Genomic DNA, 23,329 nt, shown 5'->3' on the forward strand with positions numbered 1-23,329 from the left:
AGAAGCTCATGAGACAAAGCTTGGACGTCCGCTAGCAGATGCTGATCCACCAATAGAGAATAGAGACACAACAGGGACTATGCATCACAGTGATTCAATTTTGAATATGTGGATTATCACAAATATACAGCAAGATATAGATACATGTTTCACAGTATAGTATAGTAGAAGCAATGCCGGGAGAGTGCGCCACAGAGTCTGGCATAAAGCATAAGTGGCGTGGTGCTGCCATCTAGTGGCAGCATCATATTTCCAAATTTCTGTAATATACCTCAAGGCAAGTTTTAGACCATCTGCACCACACCAATATTGTCTGTTTGCTCCAAAAACAATATTTTTTCTGGAAAGCTTTGAATTCAGTTTTTGACACATGTTTTATTGGCAAGGCTCTATGGTGACCATTTAGGAAATTAAAATGAAAAGGCTCATTAACTCATAGCATTTTTACAGGAGAGGTATATGTTCAAAGACAACTTGAACTATATATACAACTGTTACGTTAGTATCAAATAGAACATGAACTTAACATTGAAATAACTTTATCACAATTATAAAACAACACTACTCCTATTAGGCTGAATCCTAACACCATTTGTCAGCTACAAATGAGGTCGGCCAGGCTACTCTTAAAGAACCATGCAGTTTTTTTATTCAATATTAGACAACAGCGCAAGACCAAAATGTCAGTGAAATGTGAAACATTTAAAAGGTGAACTTAGTGTCTACAAAAATCATCATAAGTTCTCTTTCACAATCAAAAACAAACAGGTGCATAATAGATGTACAATACATGGTATACAACTGGTTAATAAATGGTAATAATTTGCAAATATTGATTAAAAGCTTTGCAGTGAGGGAAAAGTGTCATTAAACATTAAACACTGCTACAAGTGAGGGCTTTAATGTTCACACAAATTGAGTCTTTCTTCATTTTAAGCAAAATGAAAAAAAGTGACATGAGCTGCAACTTCAATGTTATATTCAGAAGCTGACTGGAGGTGGCGCTACGGTCTTGTGATCAAAATTCCAATTAGGTTCCACAAACTAATATACTTGAAACGTTTCATTTTTGACAAGATGCATGTTTCAAACACATGCAGATTAAGCAGCACTCTCGTGTGCAAGGTTCAAAAACAAATCCAGTCACGTGCATGCTTAAAATTCAGACGTTCTAATTCACCCACACACTCCACACAAATGATAAATGTCGTCTCAAGCTGATGGCAAGATGGGCACTCTCTGGATGTTGACACAAACAAATCCACACATGGGTCAGATGTTCCTGCCCTGAGGAGTGCCCCCCTACCGTCCCTGCCCGTTGGCAGCTATCATGCTCCCCATCGCCCCCCCCCCCGGGGCACCTCGAGCGCTCTTTTGGCCTCAAGTGGCCTCAGTTGCTACTGAGCCAAAAGGGATGCAAGTCAGCCAGCAAAGGTTTCTGACATATGATCCAGCATCTGTGATGTCACCAACAGCTGACTTGTCATAAGACCTTTGTGAAAGGGGGGAAGTAAGGGATGAATGAGGAGAAGGCCTTATTTTCAACAGACCCTTAGCTGGAACGCTGAGTGCTTTTGCATCAAGCTTCAGAGATTACAAACTGAATGACTGCCATTAGAGAGTGATTCTATAATCTATTATAATACCATAAGCTAGGGATTGACAGACTTTGACCCCCACTCGCAGGTGTATAATAAGCCCCATTCACTCTGCATATGCTCCGTGAGAGAGGGTGCATGAGTGTGTGTCTGCTAATTCCAACCCCCAGGGGCATATGTTTACTCCTTCTTCAACAAAGCATCATATTCATTGCTCAGGGGTTGAGAGGTGCAAAATCTAAGCCTGACCTTCAGCCAGTTAACTAACTGACAGCTTAGAGTGTTGGTGGTGGAGAGGGGTTGCATAACAACTTAAGTCCTGACTAACCGTTTCTTAATATTGCAATAACGAAGGAGACGCTCGCTGCTCCGTGACACGGGGTGCACTGTAAAAGAATACGGAAGAGTGGAGGACGGCTGCAGAGGACAGCAGAGAATTCAAAGGCATTTAGTCTGGCGTAGGCCGTGACCTTCTCAAAGAACAAATCATTCATTTAACAAGAATTTGATTTAATAAACTAAAAGGGAAGGCCAGATTCAGGAACAACATGACGAGTCTCCTCCTACTCCTCCATCAAATATGAAATGTACTGGCCTTGTATCAAGGTAACTTGTGCAAAGAAAAGTATGTTTTGCCATCACCAGGAGCAACTATTGCAACCCAACATAACCATGTTGCCTCTAAATGTTCAGCTGCACGACTTTAACCTTCACATATAGAGGGATTCGGGGATTTGTTGCCCTCATAATTGTAGTAAATACAATTATATCAAGGTCTGTGTAGTGAAGCCCACTTGCCAGTCTCTTACAGTCCTCATTTCTTATCAGGCCTGGTCTGAGGAGAGGTTTGTGTTAAGCCCCTGAAACATCGACAATCAACATTTCTGCTTTATTCCCTCCTCAGCTATAAAAAAGTAAGCTAACGAGTTCAAACATTACAGTTACACAGAGCTAAAGAAAAGAACAAATTGTTGCACAATTTTATGGTCTGGATTTATAAAAATGACAATTGTTATTCTCCATCAGCATTCAAGAGAGATATTTTTCTTTTTTACTTTTGGTGAAAAAAAAATAAATTTACTGTTTTCTTCATCTAACATCGGCTCTATTTGAGGAGGTTTTTAAGATGACGACAAACTTGTTAACTTAAAAAAGTTTTATTTATTTAAACTGTCGGAGTCTAGTTCTGGAGTAATACTGGCGTTTTTATAGGATGTGTATTTGAGATAAAATACAGTGTGTATTACCAAATTACAATTATTACAGTTGGTTTTGGTACTAAAGGGACACAATGTTTGCATTAAAACGAAGCCATGCAAGGCACTACTATGCTACAATGTTAAATAAAGATGCATTTGTTACCATTTTGTATGTAAATCAATATGCAATAACTGCCATAGTCATTTCTTTTGCAAATTTCTACAAATACTCCATTCTAGTGGTCAAAAAAATTCTCCTTTTAATCCAGCAGAGAACTAGAGCAAGCAGTCAGGATCAAGACATTAGTCAGTTTACAAAATCATATTAATTTCTTCCAAATAAACTGTAACACTTTGTAACTTACAGTCATTTATTATTCTCACAGTCATTTGTTCTTATCAAAGCTCTTTGAGAGTGGATTAGGTGTGCAATAATTATGTGTGGCATTAGGCCATGATTACTAATGGATTGTGTTATTTTTGTTGCACTGCAGTCGGTTCAGTAAGAGAGTAAATCAGCTGCCTTTATCATTGCATTGTATCATAAACCGTGGTCAAGAAAACATACACAATGTAGCTCATTTAAAACAATTAATGAAGCTTTGGGGTTATTCAGGCGTGTAAAAGTGTGCACACTTCACACATCAGTTAAAATGAAAAATGTTCTTCTTTGTATCTCTTTTACACAGTGACAATAAAGACTCCAAAGCTGACCTATAATAAAAGATGTCCGCCTCTATCTCTCAAGGAGAAGTATGAGGGACCAAAGATTAGGAAATTAAATACTTAAAAACTTAAAAAAAATATTGTCTTTTTGTCGGATGTGGGGCCAACAACTAAATATCATAGATCTAAATCCAGAGTCCGAGATTTGCAGTGTACATGGGACAATTTCAAGAAATGCATTGATTTAAATGTGTTTATAGGAATAAATGCCACTGCATACAGAAGTCTGTCAGCTAATGATCCAAAGTAATTTGACAAAATGTGATGTAAAGCTATAAACCGTAGCTGAAAACAGTGATGGGGAGTAACTAAGTACATTTACTCAAGTACTGCACATCGCTATAGTTTGGTGGTACTTGAATTATATATACCACTACATTTCAGATGGAAAATGTGTTGGTAAATAAATATGTTTTAAGACATATTACATCTACTCATTCTCCTGCATAGTAAAATCCCAGTAAATATACAAATATTGCTATTTTTGAAATAAAGAAGAAAAGATCTCCCACTTTTCTCTTTCAAGTTTCCACACCACACTTCTGTAGGTTGCATATTGATCCATGATTGGCTTCTAACCAGTTGTTCACAAAAAGCACTTTCTCCTCTTCAGCAGATGAATGCAGGCTTCTGTGTCAAACTACACACACACATCATTCTGCAGAGAGAACTAATGTGCAAAAAAAAAAAAAAAAAACAAGTAAGAGGGGAGCGGGGGGTTAAAATGAGCTCCATCTACATTATTAAACATCTGCTTATAAGTTAAGGCATTTATAGCCTAATACTAATAATATAACATAGGATATAGTAGGCTAATGCACACCAAATGTAGACATAATGAGTACCTTTTTTCTGCCAAACTTGTGCTCTCTGAATGTAGGACTTTTCATTGTAAAGGAGTGTTTTGATTATTACTACTCTGAATAGTTGTTTCACCATTGACAGTAAATGACTCCACAGCTTTTTCCATCGGTTCTCTGATTCACGTGGCGGCCTCGGGTCCATTTCTCCGGGACTTTTCATGACTTTCAGGCCCGCTTAAGGACCCGGTGTGGTGCAGAAAAGCAACGAGGCTGAACGGGAATCAAAGCTGTCATTCTCGAGCTGCGGGCCGCGCCACACACGAGCCGCTCAACACACTCCACTGTGCGGGAGCGCGAATGACAAAAGCCCGTGTCTTTAGCCGCTCTGCTGGCCGCAACCGGATCATATGACTCGGCATATCCGTAATGCTCTTAGACCTGCTGATGGCCAGCAGTGGCTGCGCTCCACAAGACCAAAAAGCCAAAGGAGTTTAACGGATGTGTTGCTGCGATTATTTGGCCAAGTATCTTTATCCCACATCTAGATTAGCTGCTAATGACGGAGGAAAAACCTTGTTGCAAAAAACACACGCCATGCAACCCGAGAACAAGGGCCATTACTGTGTGAAGAAACAGGTTTAACCACAACACAACACGGGCTCTTTAGGCGTATAAATGCAGTCACAGTCATGGAGTATTTAGACCCTTTAAGTATCAACACAGCAACATAAATACTCCAAGTAACGGGGATGCATTCAAAGTAGAGAAGTAATAGCAAATGTACCTTAAAGTATACAAAGTAGAAGTACTAATTGTGCAGATCAGCCCCTTTCAGGATTATCATAATGGATATAAAAATAAATTAAAAATTTAAAAAAATCATTGAAGATAAATGTAAGCAGTATTTTAAAGTTGTAGATGGTTGGGGGTCATTTGAACTGAATATCGATTCAATTGCATTATATGTTTAGAGATTGTCATATATTTGAATGCACATGTTAATCTGAAATGTAACTGGCAGTGCAATGGTAGTAAAGTACAATAGTTCCATCTAAAATATAGTAAAAAGTAATAGTATAAAGCAATGGAAATACTTAGTAATCAAGTCCTGAGTAAATACACTTTACTTACTTTCCACCACTTTAATTAAACTAAACCATAGGCAGTGGTTAAATTACAGCACATGCATCTGCAGGTTTTTTGTGACGTAAAAATATTTATTTGGGCTTATGCATTCAAAATTAATCACTTCACAGTAAATACATTTCTAACAGGAAAATTAATCAATTCAACACTCATAAAAGGAGACATAAATGAGACTTCACTGTCATGAGCAGTCAGAAGCCCCTTAACAAATTAAGTTAAACATCTGTGGAAAACGACAACAAAGCACATTAAAAGCTTTGTGCAACCACAAAAAAACACTGACTGGAAAACAGGTAACATCACAGTGTGGTACTCTGGAGTGCTCTTACATTATGTCTTTATCTACTCCCCCCCCACCCCACTGATGTGCACCCCCCCCCTCTTCTTACAGCAGATGCATGTCACCACTAATGGACATCAAGTGCTTCCTTTTTTTTTTGCAGCTCTCTTCTGGACATACATTAGAGACAGAAAACCCATTTTTTTCAACCCATAAGTAGAGCTCATACACGCACACAAGCCACTCTTTCTAGTGACAGCGATGCGTATCAGGCTACAGGATGCACTGAAAAACGTGAAGATTGTTAACGAGTTGAAAGGAAGGAGAGGCCGGCATCTGTGCAGCAACATGAGGAATAATCTGATTAGTAGTTTATAAAGTTAGATGTTATTTGATTCAAACAGCCTGCTTAGATACAAAATGTCACTAATTAAAGCTCATCTCAAATGACGGCAGTAAGAGGCAGACTCAAACACAGTCCGTGTATCATCTATTTGTTTGTTTTACTGAAAAATGATGAAATATGAGTTCTCTATGCTTTTGTTTTATGTGTTTTAAACACCATTTATTACATTTTGAGACGAATATTTTGAGGATATGAAAGCAAATGTAAAGCAAAAGAAAGCGACAACAAAAAAAAAGCAACAGGTGCCCAAAGCATTTCATTCTCACATCTAGATTCTTGAAGTCCTCTGATCACAGTCTCTTGAAAATAAACAGGCAACGCTGTTGTTCACTCTGCTACATTCAAACCTCAGGCACAAGATGATGAGGAGTCCAATCTTCTCCCGGGTTGTAACTTCTAATAAAAGAGTGTTGTCCTCCATTTCAGTCCCCACCTGTCTCCTCTTCAGCTCAGTTTGTTCTGAATGTTCATCAGACTCGCGTAGGACTTTGCCCGTTTGGCTGGGAAGAGACAGAACTTGCATTACTTCACAGAAATGACAAAAAAAAATACATTTGACTTACTTTGAGCTATTCTAGTAATTAAAGTACAAGATGTTTGTTGAATTGTTTTTTTTAAACGTGCATTTATAATATTCAAATTCAAGCCGAGATGGTTGTGATACATGGACATTCTTGAGGGAAATAATGACGTTAAGAGGATTCCTGAAGGGCTGTAGATAAATCAACGGTCCTACTTTTATGAATCTCTCTATTAGCACAGACATCGCTCATAAATTAACATATAAATCTTCCGGTTCCGCTCCATTTGTGGGAAGATTTCATTTACAAATCAGGATTACAGCCTCGCGGTTGTTGTAGTTCACCTCTGTGTGTCCAAAATGTCATAATTTCATCCGAGTAGACATTTGTGTGGAATTGTCATAATTAGCATATGAAGTAGTGAGTTATGGCCAAAAACATTGAAGTTGGTGCCAAATTTGAAGAAATTCCCTCAAGGTGTTGCAAAGGTCCTGGAGATGTGAGAATATGCGTCTATAGTAGGTGATGTTACAGTCAGGTGCCATAGACGACGCTCCCCATAGGCTGGCTTCACAACAATATTTATATATATTACGTTTGTAGAGTCTTCATTTTGTTTTAGTCTAATGCAAGTAACAGTTTTTAAAAAACAGCTCCTGAAGATCAGCCTGTAAAGACCCCGAGAGAAAGGAAAAAACTGTGTCGAATCTAAACAATTGGCAAACCATAATGATGACATGATCAACAGAATATCAATATGGTTTTAGGTTTATGTTAGTTATTTATCGTTATTTCACTTCTTCCTGAAACACATTTAAACTCAGATTAGGAATTACAATTCTGGCAGTTCTGAAGAAAGTGAAAGTTTTGATAAAATTCCAACATGACAAGAACTTAAATTACTCGTACGTGCTACTTAAGAACAAATCTGTCCCTACAAGTGTTTCCCAAAACCCAAGTAAAAAAAGTTACCGGCCTCCTCAGTCTTTTGCTCTCTGATGCTTGAAGGCTGCCATCATCCACCAATACGCACACAAAAAAAAAATCCTCTAACCTCATGATCCTGAGGTTTGCAGGAGGCGACCCCACAATGCTATAAATCAACCTAGAACACTCCCTCCTTCCTCCATCTCCGCCAAACCCCAATATCACAGTCAGTCCACCACCCCCTCCTCCACAAAGACCCCGAACCCCTCAAAACCCTGTCAAAAAATCTCTGTGTGTGACAATGAGCGAATTAAGCTGGTTACTCACGGTGTATGAGCTTGCGTTTCTTTTGTTCAGAGTGAAGGAAGCTGCTCAAGTAGAAGATGATGGGCAGAAAGAGCATGAAGCTGGACACAGCGATGACAGGCACCGTCTCCTCACGGGGGAAGGAACAATTGAACTTCTTACTCCACAGTCTGCGAGTCATATTCATCTGAAACGAGGCAAAGTGCCAAACGCAACAGCAGCTTCAGTTGAGCACATAATTATAGGACACTATTAATTCGACTCTCAAATGTTTACTGTACTCGGGGATTCTACATCCTGCAGTTCTTATTTAAATTATAGAAGAGGATTCAGGAGCAAAATCCTGCAACCTCAACAAATAGCTTTCATTCATAAGGATAAGGATTAAGTTAGTTTTCAGATTTTTTTTTTATTTCTTGCATTTCTGATCACAGAGATATTGTAAGACCAAACTAAACCATTGAAAATAATATCTAATTTCATAATCAAGGCTAAAACATCAACTCCGACAGCAGAAAAGGTTAAAGAAAACAACACTTCCCGTCTCTTCACAAAACTGACTTCTATTCACCTTCATTTCTATAAATCCCTGACGTACATACCGCGTCCTCTATGTCGATACACATCGTCAGATTTGTCTCCATTCGGCTGTACAGCTCATTCAGGCCTTTGTACGAGGTCTTACAGTCTTTGCACAGGTCTGTTTGGTTCCCCTGTAAAGAACAGACATCGTCATCATCTTCTGCACACAAACGCGTAATAGACAGACCGGACATCATCTCTTAATTCATGGTGTACCTGTTGATACTTGTTAAAGCAGGTGATAGTTTGGTTGTGCGCGGTCAGGAAGTACAGCGTGTCATTGGTCAGGCTCTGGGATCCTTTAGTGATACATTCTACACGACAGGAAGTAAAAACATCATTAGGTCCATTTATTCAACAAAAGTTGTCAAATTAAATCAGATGCACAGTAATGCTTTGTGATGGTTTCACCTTCGTCGCATAAATGACTTTCCCCTATTTTATAAGTTTAGCATATACAATTGTTACATAAAGTCTTTGCTTACTGTTTAATGTCAGCAAAAAAGGTGTCTACAGAAACAAAAAATGTGTAAACCCTCATTTGTGAGGGTTTATTTCTTTGTTGCATGCGATAGTAAACTGAATACCTTTGTTTGTCATGTAAAACAGGCTATTTGATGACATCACCTAGGCTTTAGTAAAGTTAACAGGCATCTATCACTATGTTCTGACATTTTAAAAACCTATAAACCAATGGAATAATCAATAAATAATGAAAATAACTATTACAAACCACATACTCTTTCTGGTGATGCAATTATCTCATAAAGTCACGAGCTGCTATGGGTCATACTGGGTATCGTTTGGCTGAAAACGCTATAAAAATGAGTCACATGTTTGATCTGGGCTTCCACATCCGCTGCCCGCTCCAATTAAAACCTCCCGTGCAAATCACTGAACTGAAGTTGCCTCAGCTTGACCCTGCACTCTGACCTCTGTGGTCAAATGCATACCCATCAGTGTGTGAGTCAGAAGTTCAAACAAAAGGCCGAAGTTCCCAATTACACACGCGTCCAATCACAATAATCCAGATATATGTACTTTAAATGAATGCAGAGGACTCACTGTCACAGTCTGATTTCATCCAGATGTCTTTCACGTTGCTGTAGAGCAGGTAGACCAGCATCAGCCGATCACTGCGCAGGAGGCTGTCCCTGCAGCTTTCATTACCAGCACCCATCTGAGGACACACAGGCACAATTATCATGTCATTCACTCAGATGTTTTTATGACAGATCAGCTAAAAAAGAAAATATCTTCCTCAGCTTTCTGTTGACAGCAAGTGAAGCAGATGAATTCTTGTTTCCTCTAATTTGTCACCAGCAGCCAGTCACATCACGAGACTCGTGACTATTGACGCACAAACAAGGCTTGTCCTAGTTTTAGGGCAAACTGGAAAACCCCAGAAAAACGGGGACTTTGTTACCGAGCACACACCTGGTCTGACGAGATGTTCACATAGGTGTCAGTGAGGATGCCATAACTGGAGAAACACTTCTGGCACACTTGAACGGGTCGGGCAGCGGTCACCAAGCAGTTCACGTAGGTAGAATATCTCTGTCCGAATATTTTAAGCAGCTGGCTGCAGTATTCGCTGATCTCCGGGTCTTCTGGGAAGGACGAGAGTAGATTGAGGGAGAACAGGGAGTCCTCACCGGCTTTAAACACAGGCGAGTTAACCACAACAACAGCAGCTGCAGGGCTGAAAGACGAGGCTTGTCTCCTCGGGTCCGCTGAATCGGTCTCGTTGACGTTTACGTCGCCGCTAGACACGGGAGCATACATGTATAATAATGCTAACAAAACCAAAAACGAACTGTTTTTGTAAAGAGACATGGTCGAAAACGGAGATTAAATCATCTGTTCCGCTTCTTTCACCGCACACAACCCATGACTTCCTGGTTGTCTCCTAACGGGATCATGTGACTGCCTGGAATCTCGCGAGAGCAAATCAGCATTTCACGGCATCAGTTCTACTGTGACTTCACACATATATATATATATATATATAGGCCTATTTATATTATATATATGTATGCTTTCAATTTAAGTATATGTTCCCTCACACAGCCTTTTATTTATAGCACTTTTGCCACTTAGACTGGAAAAATAAAATGTATCCGATCAATAACAGTATCTCTTGTTCAGAAAAATGCACTTTCTATAAGAATAAGAATATTTATGCAGGCCTATAAAAATGATATAAACTATAGTATCTACGTATAAGTGAATCACAAAATACAAGTAAGAGTTGAAGCTATTTAGACTGCAGTGTAGGTCACTGTCTACAGTTTCTGTAAGGGGGTGTGCGTGCGTGCGAGCACGTGCGTGCGAGTTGGAAAGAGATAGCCGCTCCTCCTGGTCTCCTCATTATATAGGGGTTTTTGACACCATACAATTGTGCAATGTGCGCTCGGCTAGGAGAAAATAATCACGGAGTCAAGGTAAACGATTTGGGCTCCAATCCTGATTGTGATAATTGTCAAAAACCCCCTCGAATCAAGCAACCGCAGTCAATGGTCGTTAATGTGAAATTAGTGGCTCTTGATAACTTGCGGGCCGCATCAATTCCGCAGTCATCAGAGCCTAATGAAAATAAGGGGGGAGAGAATGCACGCGGCATTAGTGGCCTATTCTGATGCCTGCTCACAACTCGAGTGATAAATGTGGATTCTGGCCTCTAATGCTCCTCTCACTGCACATGGCACTATTAACTCTTCTTCTCCCCTGACCAGAGTTCACATAATTGTTCAGATGTTCCCCATTCCTTTATCAGCTATTTTCTAGTCTGGTTCTCAGAGAGAAGACATGATTACAACCGTAATGATCCTGCTTTTTTCTTATCTTTTTATATTTTTGTGGTCTTATGGACTTGGTTACACTTTAACTTTTGAAGATGTGTCACAAACACATCTTTCATAGTATTATTATTATTATTTGTTGTTGTTATTGTTATTATCGTCCTTATAATTATTACTATTATTATTAGCCTAATGCATACATGTGAATAAAATGTATAGGCTTTAGGTGAGTCTGCACTCATCACATTATTCACTAAGTTTTGGATGTCTCTCCTCTGCAGGCTAATCAGCAGAGCACCAAGTATAATCGGCATATCATTATTATTTGAGATGACCGTTATTGTCAGATGGCAGAAAATGCCTTCATTAGCATGTGATAGATAGAAAAAACCAAGAGGACAAAAATCACTAATTAGGCCCATAAATTAGACCATGGTGATGATGAGAGCCCTTCAGGAACGATGGCAGGACTCAGTCCAAGAGGCTCCTCGTGATTTTCTGCAGGATATACAGCATAACCATGCAATGAAGACACTGGTCAAAAGAAGGTATATCCTATCATTCAGAGAAAAAAGACCACAAACTAAAGCTGGACGGCCCTATATGTCTAAAGATCAACCCTTTAGGGCCTAAAGAAGAAGTACTCTGATCTTTTACTCAGCTAAAAGTACAAAAGAAACAATGGAAAAACAGTCCATTACAAGTTAAAGTATTGCATTAAAAATCACAAGTACAAGTATAAATGAAGAACTATAAGTGTAAATTCTGCAGAAAAAGCAGTCCCTGCTTTGTAAATGCCAAAGATGTTACAACTTAAATGTTTTCAAATCCTTAAAGCATTATTTACATAGGCCTGTACCTAGAGTAAGATATAGGCCTAAGCTAAGGTAAAGATTGTTTGCCCAATTTTGGGATCTGAGATTGTGATTTGAATCTTTTTTGTCCATGTGAAAGTCTCCAACTGGACAATTACAAAAGGGTTAACTCAAACCGATTCAGCCTTAAACTTGGCTCTTGGCGTGGGGAGAGAAAATAGGCTAGCTGTAAAGTTATGCAGAAGTTATTCTTCATCCTTCGGGCCGTCCCTAATCCGCCAAAAACCTCATTCTTTCATCGGAGAACTGTGCCTCCTTTCTTGTTCCCCCCTCTCTATACAACATAAAGTCAGACTGCATTTAATGGTTATGTCGGGATGGGAGAGGGGCTTTCTTCTTCCCCTTTTCTCCAGAATATTGCCCTTTTCGTCGTGTGAGTCTCCCAACCCGCAGGGACCCCCATATTATTCCCTCCGCGTCTGACTCGAATCACAAACTAACCCTGATTTTCACCACTTTGCTGGGAATTGCGGGGAGTGATAATAGAGATTTCGCTTTCATTTTATACGCTTGACTTGGTTATTGTTGCTTTTCTCCTCTCCCGTGATTCTCCCCTCTTCAGGGATTAGCCCTGACTTCGCCCGCTATACTGGCCGCCGAAGTGCCCCTGAGCCCTGGGATGACAATTGATGCAGATCAAGGCAGGCCTATTCTGCTCCTTTGAAAAGGACCGAGCTGAGCCGGGTTAAAATGAGGGAGTTTTAATGGAAGAATCGGATGCCCCTCAGTTTGCTTCCCACAAATTAATTGCTAGAGTTTTTGTGGGAAGATATTGACAAACATTTAGGCTAATATAATAAAGGCTATAGTTCATCTTCATCTTATGTAGACCACTGTAGGCGACACAGACCTTCAGACTGCATGACGATGATGATGGTTGGAGTGAGATGATGAAGCTGTTGATGATGGTGATGTCAGGGATGATAGGTGGACGGTAATGGTAAGTATGATATGTATGTGGAATGATGGAAGAAGATTACTGCGATCGGGTTACGCTTAGAATGACGGCGATGATGACAATGATGAGATTAAGTACAGAGATGCTGATGAAGATGATGATGACAATGATATGTATGGTGATTGGAGTGTTGGTGCTGCTGATGAGGTTGAGGAACTAAAAATGCAGAAAATGATGATGATTTTAATCAGTGAGGAAGATGAGGACGGTGATGCTGAAGATAAGATCAGAATAAGAAACGGCTTTATTGACCAAGTATGTTTACACAGTTAATTAGTTTAAGTAATGAACATATAGCTGTTATAGGTGCTGATGCTTATATATGAACAACAAATGGACAATTGTATTGATCAATCTATTGTTCATTGAAAATGCAACTGATTATAAAAGATAAACATTAATGAAACTTACTTTATATACATATGTAGTTTATGTAGAGTAACTTTATCCTCATCATATTTCAGAGAGAAATATTGTGCTGCATTTAGATGATTTAGTTACTAGTTACTGTTTAAGCTCAAACTATGGTGGTTCCCACCTTTTGGGCTTGTGACCCCTTACAAAAAAAAGTGTTGTCTGGTTGGGGCCCCCTTGTCATGTTTCAGATGTCTGTGAGTTTTTTGGCAGTTCCACCAAAGAGGGATTTCTCTTCTAAATGTCTCAGATGGTTTCAGTTAGAAAACTTTTTCCAAGTTTTCCCTCAAAGAGGTAAAACTCTACTATATTTCGCAAAATAAGCGAAGGTTAGAGATGAGTCTGAAACATTTGCATCGCAGAACTTAAATCTCCCATTAATCATCTCACAGCCCTTCAGATATAGCGTATGTCTCTTTAGACCAAAACACCTGCTAAAAGCATATAAAATCCTAAAACTGAATGGCGCTGAGTTCTCTTCCTCCCGCCAGAGCTTCCCGATCTGGGTCTGTCTGTGCCGGGCTGGTTGCTGCCGGAGGCCCCGCTGTTTGGGCTGAAGGAGTTTCTGGTGAACCTGCATGATTTCATGTGATTTTCGACCTGGTGACACCAATGACAAGCATTAAGAATAACTACAAATAGCCAATCTTCTCGCTGATGGTCTCGTTTACTTAGGTCATATAGAGGCATCAGTATTAAATTGAGACTGTTTCACACTGAGTTAAACGCTCCTCACAATAACTTTAAGAATTATTTTAAATGCATCACTTTTAAGAGTAAGAATGAAGAAGAGAAGAAGGATGGATGTGCTGGACTGCGGCTGTGTTACTGCAATCCATCAGCTCTACAGGTGTTGCTATCTTATCACTGCAACAGTTTGAAACAGTCTGACTGTGCAGATCTGCTCATCACTAGCACGTCACACAAGAAAAGGTTTCAGTATTTGCTGTGTCTCCCCCAATCAGGCATCTCTGCAGCACTGTGAGAAGTTAATCTTTGTTGACAGTGTGTTGTGCATTCTTCCGTGGGCCGGTTGGGTTGGGACCACTCCTGGAAAGCCTGGTCTGTGCTCATATAGAGGGGGATAATTACCAAACACGCAGCCGACAGCAGCGACACAAAAGCCGCTTTGACTTCCTCACTGCTGGTCGCCTCCAGGGGATGGTCCCGCTCCCTGCTCACCCTGCTCACCCAGACCACTTCTCATCACTCCTGAGAGGCAGAGACGTCTTGTTCCATAACAAGACATGAAACTGACTTCTTTCAGCTCCAGTGAACTGGACATAAACCCCGACTGACAACCTCCAGTGCCCAAACAGAACAGGGAGAGGACGGGTGGGCCGGGACAGAGGACAAGAGAGGGGTGGGGGCGGCACAGGGCGCACTAAATAAAGTTGTTATTCACTTTAATCTTACTTCTTGAGGGGAAAACCACACCAAAGCTACTGAAGTTCAAAACTAATGTAGGCTTATCGAGTTCCAAAATACCAACAGTGCGACAATTGCATTTTGACAGTTTTGGACCTCATTCACGGATGTTTGTCAACTTTTTATGAGTAAATTTATGATTTCTCTCCCCGGTCCTCTCAGAGCCATCTTTCTCTCTCAGAGCTCAGCGTGTTACAGCATTGAAAGCACGACGTGCTGTAAATGTAATGGGCCGGGAGTGATTGTTTCTGACAAGCAACAAAACACATCGTCCCTCCCCTCAAATTAGTCCCCCAGGAGGGGGTGGGGTGAGGGGTTCATGTCCCAGGAGACACATCGGCAGACAGCATGCCAGCATATAGTATAAGCATGCATGTGACTTCCAGCGTCTAACCCAGACCCACACTGGTGTATTGCTTTGCTGGGTCCAGTTATTCAGTGGGTTATTGCGACTGTAAACAAAGCCAAGTTGATTTATGTTTTCCCCCTTAAACATCTCTCTTATGCCAGTTTAGTATTTGCTATGAATTAATAGAATAAAGTTGGTTTAACAGCTTAAAGAAAAATCCTAACTAAAATATAATTATCATGACAACCATATATGATGCAGCCACTGCTAAAAATCTTATCTTCCAGTTAAATTACATTACTATTATTTTGAGATTTTCAAATTATTAATTGCACTGAAAGTAAACACAAAAAATTACTTTTTCTTTGAAAACTAAATTTATGAGGCAAGACTTTATTTATTTTATTTATTTATTTTGCTGAACCTTTCGAACATTAGTTTTAATGTTTGCCACAATATTTGCTTTTCAATTGTTAACAACTTTTGTTGAAATTACACTCAATACATAAAATTAAAGTTACCCTTTGGAGTTTAAATTGAGTTTTACGATCGTCAGTAAACTTGTGTTCTGCACGCTTGAGGCCGATAACAAACATGTCAAATCTATAAAACATTTCCGTTCAAAATAGGACTCCAGCATCGGCTTGTGCAGGTGGATGCTATAATTTATTGATACAATGTTCATGCCCTTTTTGTAAAATAATTAATATTAACTGGTCAACAATCATTTTTAATTTGTAAACAAATATAATAAACTATATTATGAATCTACTCTTTTGATTTGCAGAATATGATTTTACTGGGCAAACATTTTCTAAATATTTACATTTTCAGATGAAGGGTTTGATATCTGTAAATAATAAAATAATTGTTTAACTATAGCACATTTAGTCTTAAAGCTTTTTGGGCATTATCTATAGTAATATTAATGGTCCAAAATGATGTGAAATTGCTTAGTATTAGGTCACAATCCTTCAAATTTTCTTGGAGGAGGCCCCCCAAACCCTCCATCTCCTAGTATATGTTATTCACTGTGGGAATCAGAATGTAACAATGACTGCTGACCGCCAACACGTGAATAAAGGGATTTCTTGAACATGTTTTTTTTTCCACCTAAAGCACTGGAAATAAATAATCCAACAAAACCTCTCAGTAATTGAAAGTCAAATTCAAATATAGGTATACTTAAGGTAGGTATAATAAAAGTTTAGGGGGGAAAACTAAATGCAAAAGTGGAGCACCTGAGGCAGCACAGAAATCTATTGCTGTGGGCATGTGCATAAAAAGAGAAAGTGTTCAGCCAAAATAGAGCCCTCTGAAAATACGCTGGCACCACAAGGTATGAAGTTAAGGTAAAGTGATGTACAAGTTGCTGCTATATGTATCATTGAACATAGAATGAAATAAAAAGGCAACAACAAAACCTTGCACTAGAAATAGAGTGAATAGAGTTAAATCCTAGGTGGAAATCATTTTATTTTTTCAAAATCAAGGTATTGTCAAAAAGGGCTGTGTTGACATAAAATTAAAAGTTGTTTCTTAACTTCGTAAAAGCAGAGGAACCGCATTACAGCTCCAAGTTATCCAGTTATATTATTCATAGTGGGCCAGGGGATGAATAGGCAGTTAGACTGGGAAGAAAAGGCAGTTAGCTTGTCTGTTAGCAAGGGGTTAGCTTTAAAGCAAGCCCTGATTTGTGAACGAAGGAGTGGGAGGAGTGGTGGAGGGCTTGGCGTTCAGGAAAGCCTCTCCTGGGCCAGAAGAAAAGGATTTGGCCCAGATGCACGCAGCGATGTTAACTTTGAGTGGCCCCTGTGGCTCAAGCTCAGTACCCCCTCCTTCTTACTTCCCAAGCCCCCAGGTTGCCTTTGCATGACATCATCCCCAAACTATGCCCCCCATACCCATGTGAATCTGAGCTGTCACAATCGCCAGCCACCCCCACACACACACACATTAAACTGTACTGTGCCGCAAACCCATACGTTTCTTCCACCCCCCCCCTCCCCCCTTTTCCCTCTCTTCTTCTACCACCAATCTCCTCCCTTCTTCTTCTTTTTTAACCCCCAGAAAGGCATTGTTTGAGTCAGGGCTTGATCAAAAAACTGTTGCCCGCCAACCACAGGGCTTTCTGTAAATTCAATAAGGCCACCTTAAAGATTTTCCTAATTAATGGATGACATCTTTGGCTGGAGGAGAGGCTAGGCATTCTGCTCCAGCTCGCTCTTTGTTCGCCTCCTAATTAACTTTCCTAGGTCACTCAGGTCCCCGCAACCTGAGAGTGAAGAGCCCCCATTGAGGAGGGAGTTGTAAACTTACTTTTTTTGCCTCGGCACTTAAAAGGGGAAAGCAACTATAGGGAACAGAAAATATCCTATTTAAGTCCTTTGTGAGTGAACTGCTTGCACATGTTCCAATAAAGGAAGTCTTCTAAATAAGCTGCCATGTTGCTCTCCGCTCCCCCTCTTTCTCCCTTATCCCACCTCTTTCACTCCCAGCTCCACAGAAAGGTTATGAATGATAGCTCTGGGTTGAGGGGGGGTAAAGGGCCAAAGGACAGCATCTGGGCATTGTGGAATTGTGAGCATCTGAAACTTTGAGGGAATTTGAGGATGGGAAAGCACCGAGCTCCAGGGTGGTGGGGTGGATGATTGAGAAAATGTGGTGAATATGAGAAAAAAAAAACAAGTGCCTCTTTGCCCTCATCATTGTTTGGGTGTTTCTAAAGGACCACATGTCTCCCAGCCGCTTTCATCACTCTTCATCTTTATCTTTCAAAGTTAAAAGAAAAAACATAGTCCTACTGAAACACAGCTACATATGAAATAGCTTCACATAACACCGATTCTGTAACTGACCTTCATTCCTTAAAACCAGACACAGATAAGAGACAACATGCATTGTGTTGTCATATTTTGTTTTAAATATGTTTTCTTGTAATTTAATTGACATTAAAGAAGCATATTTGCGATGTCCTGGTAGCTATTTATGTGTGTGAATGGGAGCGACCTTAAATCACACATGTGAGAACGTTTGCAGCAACCTGGCTCCCTCATTACACCTGAAACTGTTCAATGAATAAACACTTTGTCCACAGTTTTGTAGTATATGTCATGCAGTTTTGTATTTGTATGAAGGCCCATCTAGGGGCGGGAATTGCAAACTAGCTCAGACTATAAGTGATTAAACATAGCATTTTAGGCAATAAATGAGAGGTAAATAAGAATATTAAAGAGATTAGACACAAAAAAAATGTATAAAATCAAATAAATAAGTAAATAAATAATGACAAAAAGGGGGAAAATGTATGATATGTTTGCACCACCATTACCTTTTAGACAATGTTCATCAATGAAGTGTTTACAAGTATATTGAGGGGGCCAAAGGTTGCATCACAAATTCTCATGTGATTAAAGCTTTCACTGTTTGTCGATGTGTGTTTGACCCTTAGGAAGACCAGTGTGCAGTCAACAGGCCCTGGTCTAGTGTGTAATCATGTAGCCATGAAAGCATAGCTTTTAAAACGTTGCACTGGCCTGATGAAGATCCTTGATCATAATGTTGTGTCTCCACTAAACTCAGCGCTGACAGTGTGCTGGAATTCAACATTTTCCTTCACATACTTTCAGTTTCCTATACACACTTCTACAATTAGAGCTTCTTCCATTGTTATTCATTCCACTTTAGAGTGCATTTGAATGTATACACTATCAGCCTCACATTTTATGAAAACTAATCTTCCTTGACTTCACACTGAAAACATCTTATAGCACAATCACAGCAAAATCCAATATTTTGTCAGGTTTAACTAAAGTGACCACAAATCTTACCGTGCCAATTATCCACTATAAGGGACTATATACAAAGTATATCCGTCACCAACCTACAAATACCACATGCTCATCAATATTCTCATCATGTCACCTGACACACACTTGTCCACTGACCTAGATCTGCTCTCCAAAGAGCCTCATCACACACATTACACCCCAGTCTGATTCTTTCTATGCACCACCGGTCCCCAGTGGGTCTGGGTGTGTATTAAGACCTATGAGGTGAGTGTGAGCCTCCTGATGACAGCTCCTGTGCTGCAGGGTCCCTGAGGGTTAATGACGAGTGGAAACTGTGACCCCAGACTGTGACCGTTGAACCTGACCTGTGGAGCCGGCGGGATAACATCAGGGGAAGCGGGGCAAAAGCAAGACTGACTGCTGAACAGAGCAGGATAAACAGCAGAAGGACTGTCAGAGTGACTCCAGGTGAAGTGCTGCTGACGACAGCCATTCTGTGGTTAATCTGTCTGACGGCCGAGACCACTGTTCACACCGCTGCTGCTTTTTAAAGACATTTAGAAACTGTGTGTGCATGGAAGGCACATATACATGAAACTCTCTTTTTGTGTGCCACTGACAGGCAGCAAACTGTTAAAGTACCCCTCCAATCAAAAATGTTTTATTTGCCTATCTCCACTTGGATGTTTGACCTTTGACCACTATGCAGAGTTTTAGGTTTTACACTGATCAATGGTGTCACAAAATGGTGTGCTTTAGATAAAGTTGATAAATGTGAGGTATTTATGTTTAAATATCTAATACAATAAAGGAAAAAAGTGATAAATTGCCTGTTCGGGTTAGAGTTTTGAAGTTACTCCAACATTAATATTCAAAGCAAGAGCTTAATGAGCGTCCATGTTCTACTGAACATGTATAAATAATGTAATTATGTGCATGCAGACGTAGAAAAGTATGAATAAGTTTGAATAAAGTAACATTACAATGTGTTGTATTTGCTTTATCGTACGCTGTTCTTAAGTTTACCCATTGTTTACCTTCTGGCACTGTAGATTAACCCTTGTTGTGTAAATTGTAACAAAAGTTGTTGTTGTGAAATATTATCATCATTATTGGAGGGTGTGATGGAAACAACATTTAAGAGGATTACCAAGAAAAGACATAAAACATGTAACATGAAATTGACCTGTAGTCTTAAAACTCAAACTCCACCAGTGCAAATAAAATAGACACACCAATTTACATAAAATAATGGATTAATAGCCCAAGTAAGTGTCACCTCACTCCATACATAAACTAACCTGACCCCGAAATATAAATGTTGTTTTCGTCAACTTCATTGTCAATGAAAATGAAAGCTTTCGCTACCTTATGCACATTTCACCTACACATCTAGTCAACATAGTCACCTCTGCAAGAATAAAACCTGTTTTTTCAACTCTGGCCAATCCTGGCATTTTCACACACCACTTGCAGGCAGAATATTAAATGAACTGTAGATACATTGATCACATTGCAGGCTCCTTGGCTCTCACAAGTTTGTCTTTGCAGTGTGAACAGACTAAGCCCCTCTACTCAGCTGTCATAATTTGTTAACGAGCCTTTTCAGGGAGGGAAAAAAGAAAAAGAGAAGACAGAAAAAAAAGAAAAGAAGGCTCTTCACGAGTGACTGAAAGCAGAGGTCCATCCAGAGGGAACCCAGGGGCGACATCAGACCGATTTCAGACCAGCCCGTGATGGCATCTCTGTATATTTTAATATTAATGATCCCGGCCGCAAAGCCGCCTCTAAGCCTCCAACAGGTGCCCCAGTCCCACTCGAGTCTGAAAAACCGGGATCATTCAACACCCCACTATCCGCCACCACCACCGGGAATCAAAGACTGCAAATGAGGAGGATGACGGCGCAGAAGAGGGGAAAACACATTAAAAAGTGGAAGAGCAGTTAGAGAGTCAGCCATCTCTTGCAAATAAGTTTTTGAGTCACTTTCCCCAGCTGAAACACCGGTCGATATTCCCCCCACCCCTTGAGAAAGAGATTGACTTTTGTTTGGAGTTTGTGAGAAGTGGGAATCAGAAGCGGGACAATGGGACTCCCCACAGTGAGAGGCTGAGAGGAGCCATCTCAAATCAGTCAGCCAGAGGACTGACTAATCCGTCCATTGTCCCTCCCCAGCCACCGGCCGCACATCAACACATTCGCCCCCCATTGTCCCCCACCCTCATGCAGCGGGATTTGCTCTCCCCAACAGCCAGTTTTGTCCACGGCAGTTCGAGCGGAAGTTTCTCACTGACAATTTGCCCCAAATAGATTTGTCAGAGCGTCCAACTGCACCGCACCGACTTGTGGGTTTCTGGGTTTGGGTTCTGGGTCTGTGTTTTATTGGTGGAACTCTTCCACGGAGAGGCCTTGGCGTGTGTGTACATGTGCACGAGTTTGCATGTGTGCGTGCAGAGGTGTGTCTGGGCGTAGATTACGCCCAGAGATGGTGGGACTGGGGTAAAGTCACTGTGGTGTTCCTGAGGGACCGGGATCTCTCCTCACTGGGTGCACTGGGATTACTAAGAACATCTGACACCTCTGTAAACTTCTGTATGGCATTCAACAGCCACTGGGCCACCAGCAGCGTTGGGAGAAGTTTTACAATCTTTTATTGAAGTAAAAGTATAAAATCACACACTGAAAATATTCCATTAAAAGTCATGCATTCAAAATCATAAGTGAAGTGTGAAAGTATAACCAGGAGAATGAACTTAATGTATCACAAGTAAAATGTGAGATTTGTATTGTTATATATCACATCATTAGATTATTATACCTCTTGCATTCAAATTGCATCTGTAGCTGCTTGAAGGGGGGGCTATGCATTTCGGACTTAAGCTAATGATTATTGTCATTATGGATCAATTATTTTCTTGATTTGTTAGCTGATTCATTTTTGGTTTTGTAAAAAAATCTGAACATAGTGAACAATTACAATGCTTGTATTTTCCAACCAAATAGTCCAAACCTCAAAATCAGTAAGAATACATCAGAATTGAAATAATCAAAACCTCAAATTTGAGAAGAACCATGAAATGTTTGAACTGGAATAATTGAGTAAGAACGTAGTTATACCACCACAGGCCACCAGAACTAAAAAAAAATGAAAGGCCATTCATCAGTGAAAGCATGTAATCACACATATGTGTTATCATCAGGTGTGACTGCTGCTTATGACTTGAAAGTAAACAGTTGAAATGTTTATACTGGACAATGTAGTCTGAGTTATTTCTTGGGTTGACTTAAATGCATTTGTTTATTCACTAAAGCCAGAGTGTAAAGACAAAAAACAACACGTTCCACTTGTTTATCTTAACTCAGTGGAAGGTAGGTAAATGAAAAACAAACATTCAATGATACATCTTTTTTTTTATTATTGGATCCAATTAAAGTCAACTTACTTTATTTCACATGGTCAATCCACCCAGTTAATACTGCTTTCCATTGAGTCCTACACATAACAAACAATAAACACATCAAAAGGTCAGTACAGTCTGTTGATGGTGTCCAGATTTCAGGTTCCATCTGAAAGCCAGTAGTTTACTTTGTTTCCTTGTCGAACAAATGTCTGATATATGTTCATGATTTAGCTTTCAAGTAAAGGCTCCAATTGAGGAGAGTTCATCTTAAAGTTTTGATTAGTCTTATGTAGTTAAAGGCTTATTATGTTGCATGGGAGAGCAGTCACCAAAAGAGCGATTACTGGATTAGGAGACTAAGTCAAGATCACACCCAAGACACATTTCTCCTGAGGGAGAAATAATAAAGGCTCATCTATCTATCAGCTCTGCAACACTGACTGCATGAGGCAAAGATGGATTGATTAAAATACAATGATTTTACATATAGACTCATGTAAACATAACACAATTTGAACTGCATCGTCACTGAATATCTTTGAAGAACATTTTGAATAAGCACGCGGACAGTTAATTGAATGACATTTTGAATAAGCACGCGGACAGGTAACCTGCAATGACTCCTGTTGTAGAACTGTCCGTGGTGCTGAAATCAGGCTGCCTATCTTCCACTTATTTGGAAAGAGTAATCATATTTTAAGACTGTCAAGTATTCGTATTATGTTGGAGAAGTTGTTTCTGTTATTTTGTTGTAGCTTTGTTGAACAAGACTCTGCGCACTCACGTGTTTCTTATCTGTCATCAAAACAGCTGACGGA

At 39.9% G+C, this 23,329-nt stretch overlaps 1 protein-coding gene across 1 annotated transcript; it reads right to left on the reverse strand.

Moving 5' to 3' along the window:
• Positions 1 to 6,279: 6,279 nt before the first annotated feature.
• ostm1 (osteoclastogenesis associated transmembrane protein 1) lies at positions 6,280 to 10,398 on the reverse strand. Its single transcript, XM_079180545.1, has 6 exons — positions 9,932 to 10,398; positions 9,560 to 9,674; positions 8,711 to 8,808; positions 8,515 to 8,625; positions 7,934 to 8,099; positions 6,280 to 6,658 (listed from the first exon to the last, which is right to left on the reverse strand). Exons 1-6 carry the CDS (start codon positions 10,328 to 10,330, stop codon positions 6,603 to 6,605), a joined length of 945 nt encoding a protein of 314 aa, XP_079036671.1. The 5' UTR covers positions 10,331 to 10,398; the 3' UTR covers positions 6,280 to 6,602.
• Between the last annotated feature and the right edge of the window lie 12,931 nt (positions 10,399 to 23,329).

Source organism: Pholis gunnellus (assembly GCF_910591455.1).
Source record: "Pholis gunnellus genome assembly, chromosome: 19".
Classification (NCBI taxonomy): domain Eukaryota; kingdom Metazoa; phylum Chordata; class Actinopteri; order Perciformes; family Pholidae; genus Pholis; species Pholis gunnellus.

Coding starts and splice junctions, on each gene's coding strand:
- ostm1 (XM_079180545.1), bottom strand. CDS start 10,330: ATGTCTCTTTACAAAAACAGTTCGTTTTTGGTTTTGTTAGCATTATTA. Junction 9,675..9,931: donor TGAACATCTCGTCAGACCAG/GTGTGTGCTCGG, acceptor GTGTGTCCTCAG/ATGGGTGCTGGTAATGAAAG. Junction 8,100..8,514: donor GTATCGACATAGAGGACGCG/GTATGTACGTCA, acceptor GCCTCGTTTCAG/ATGAATATGACTCGCAGACT.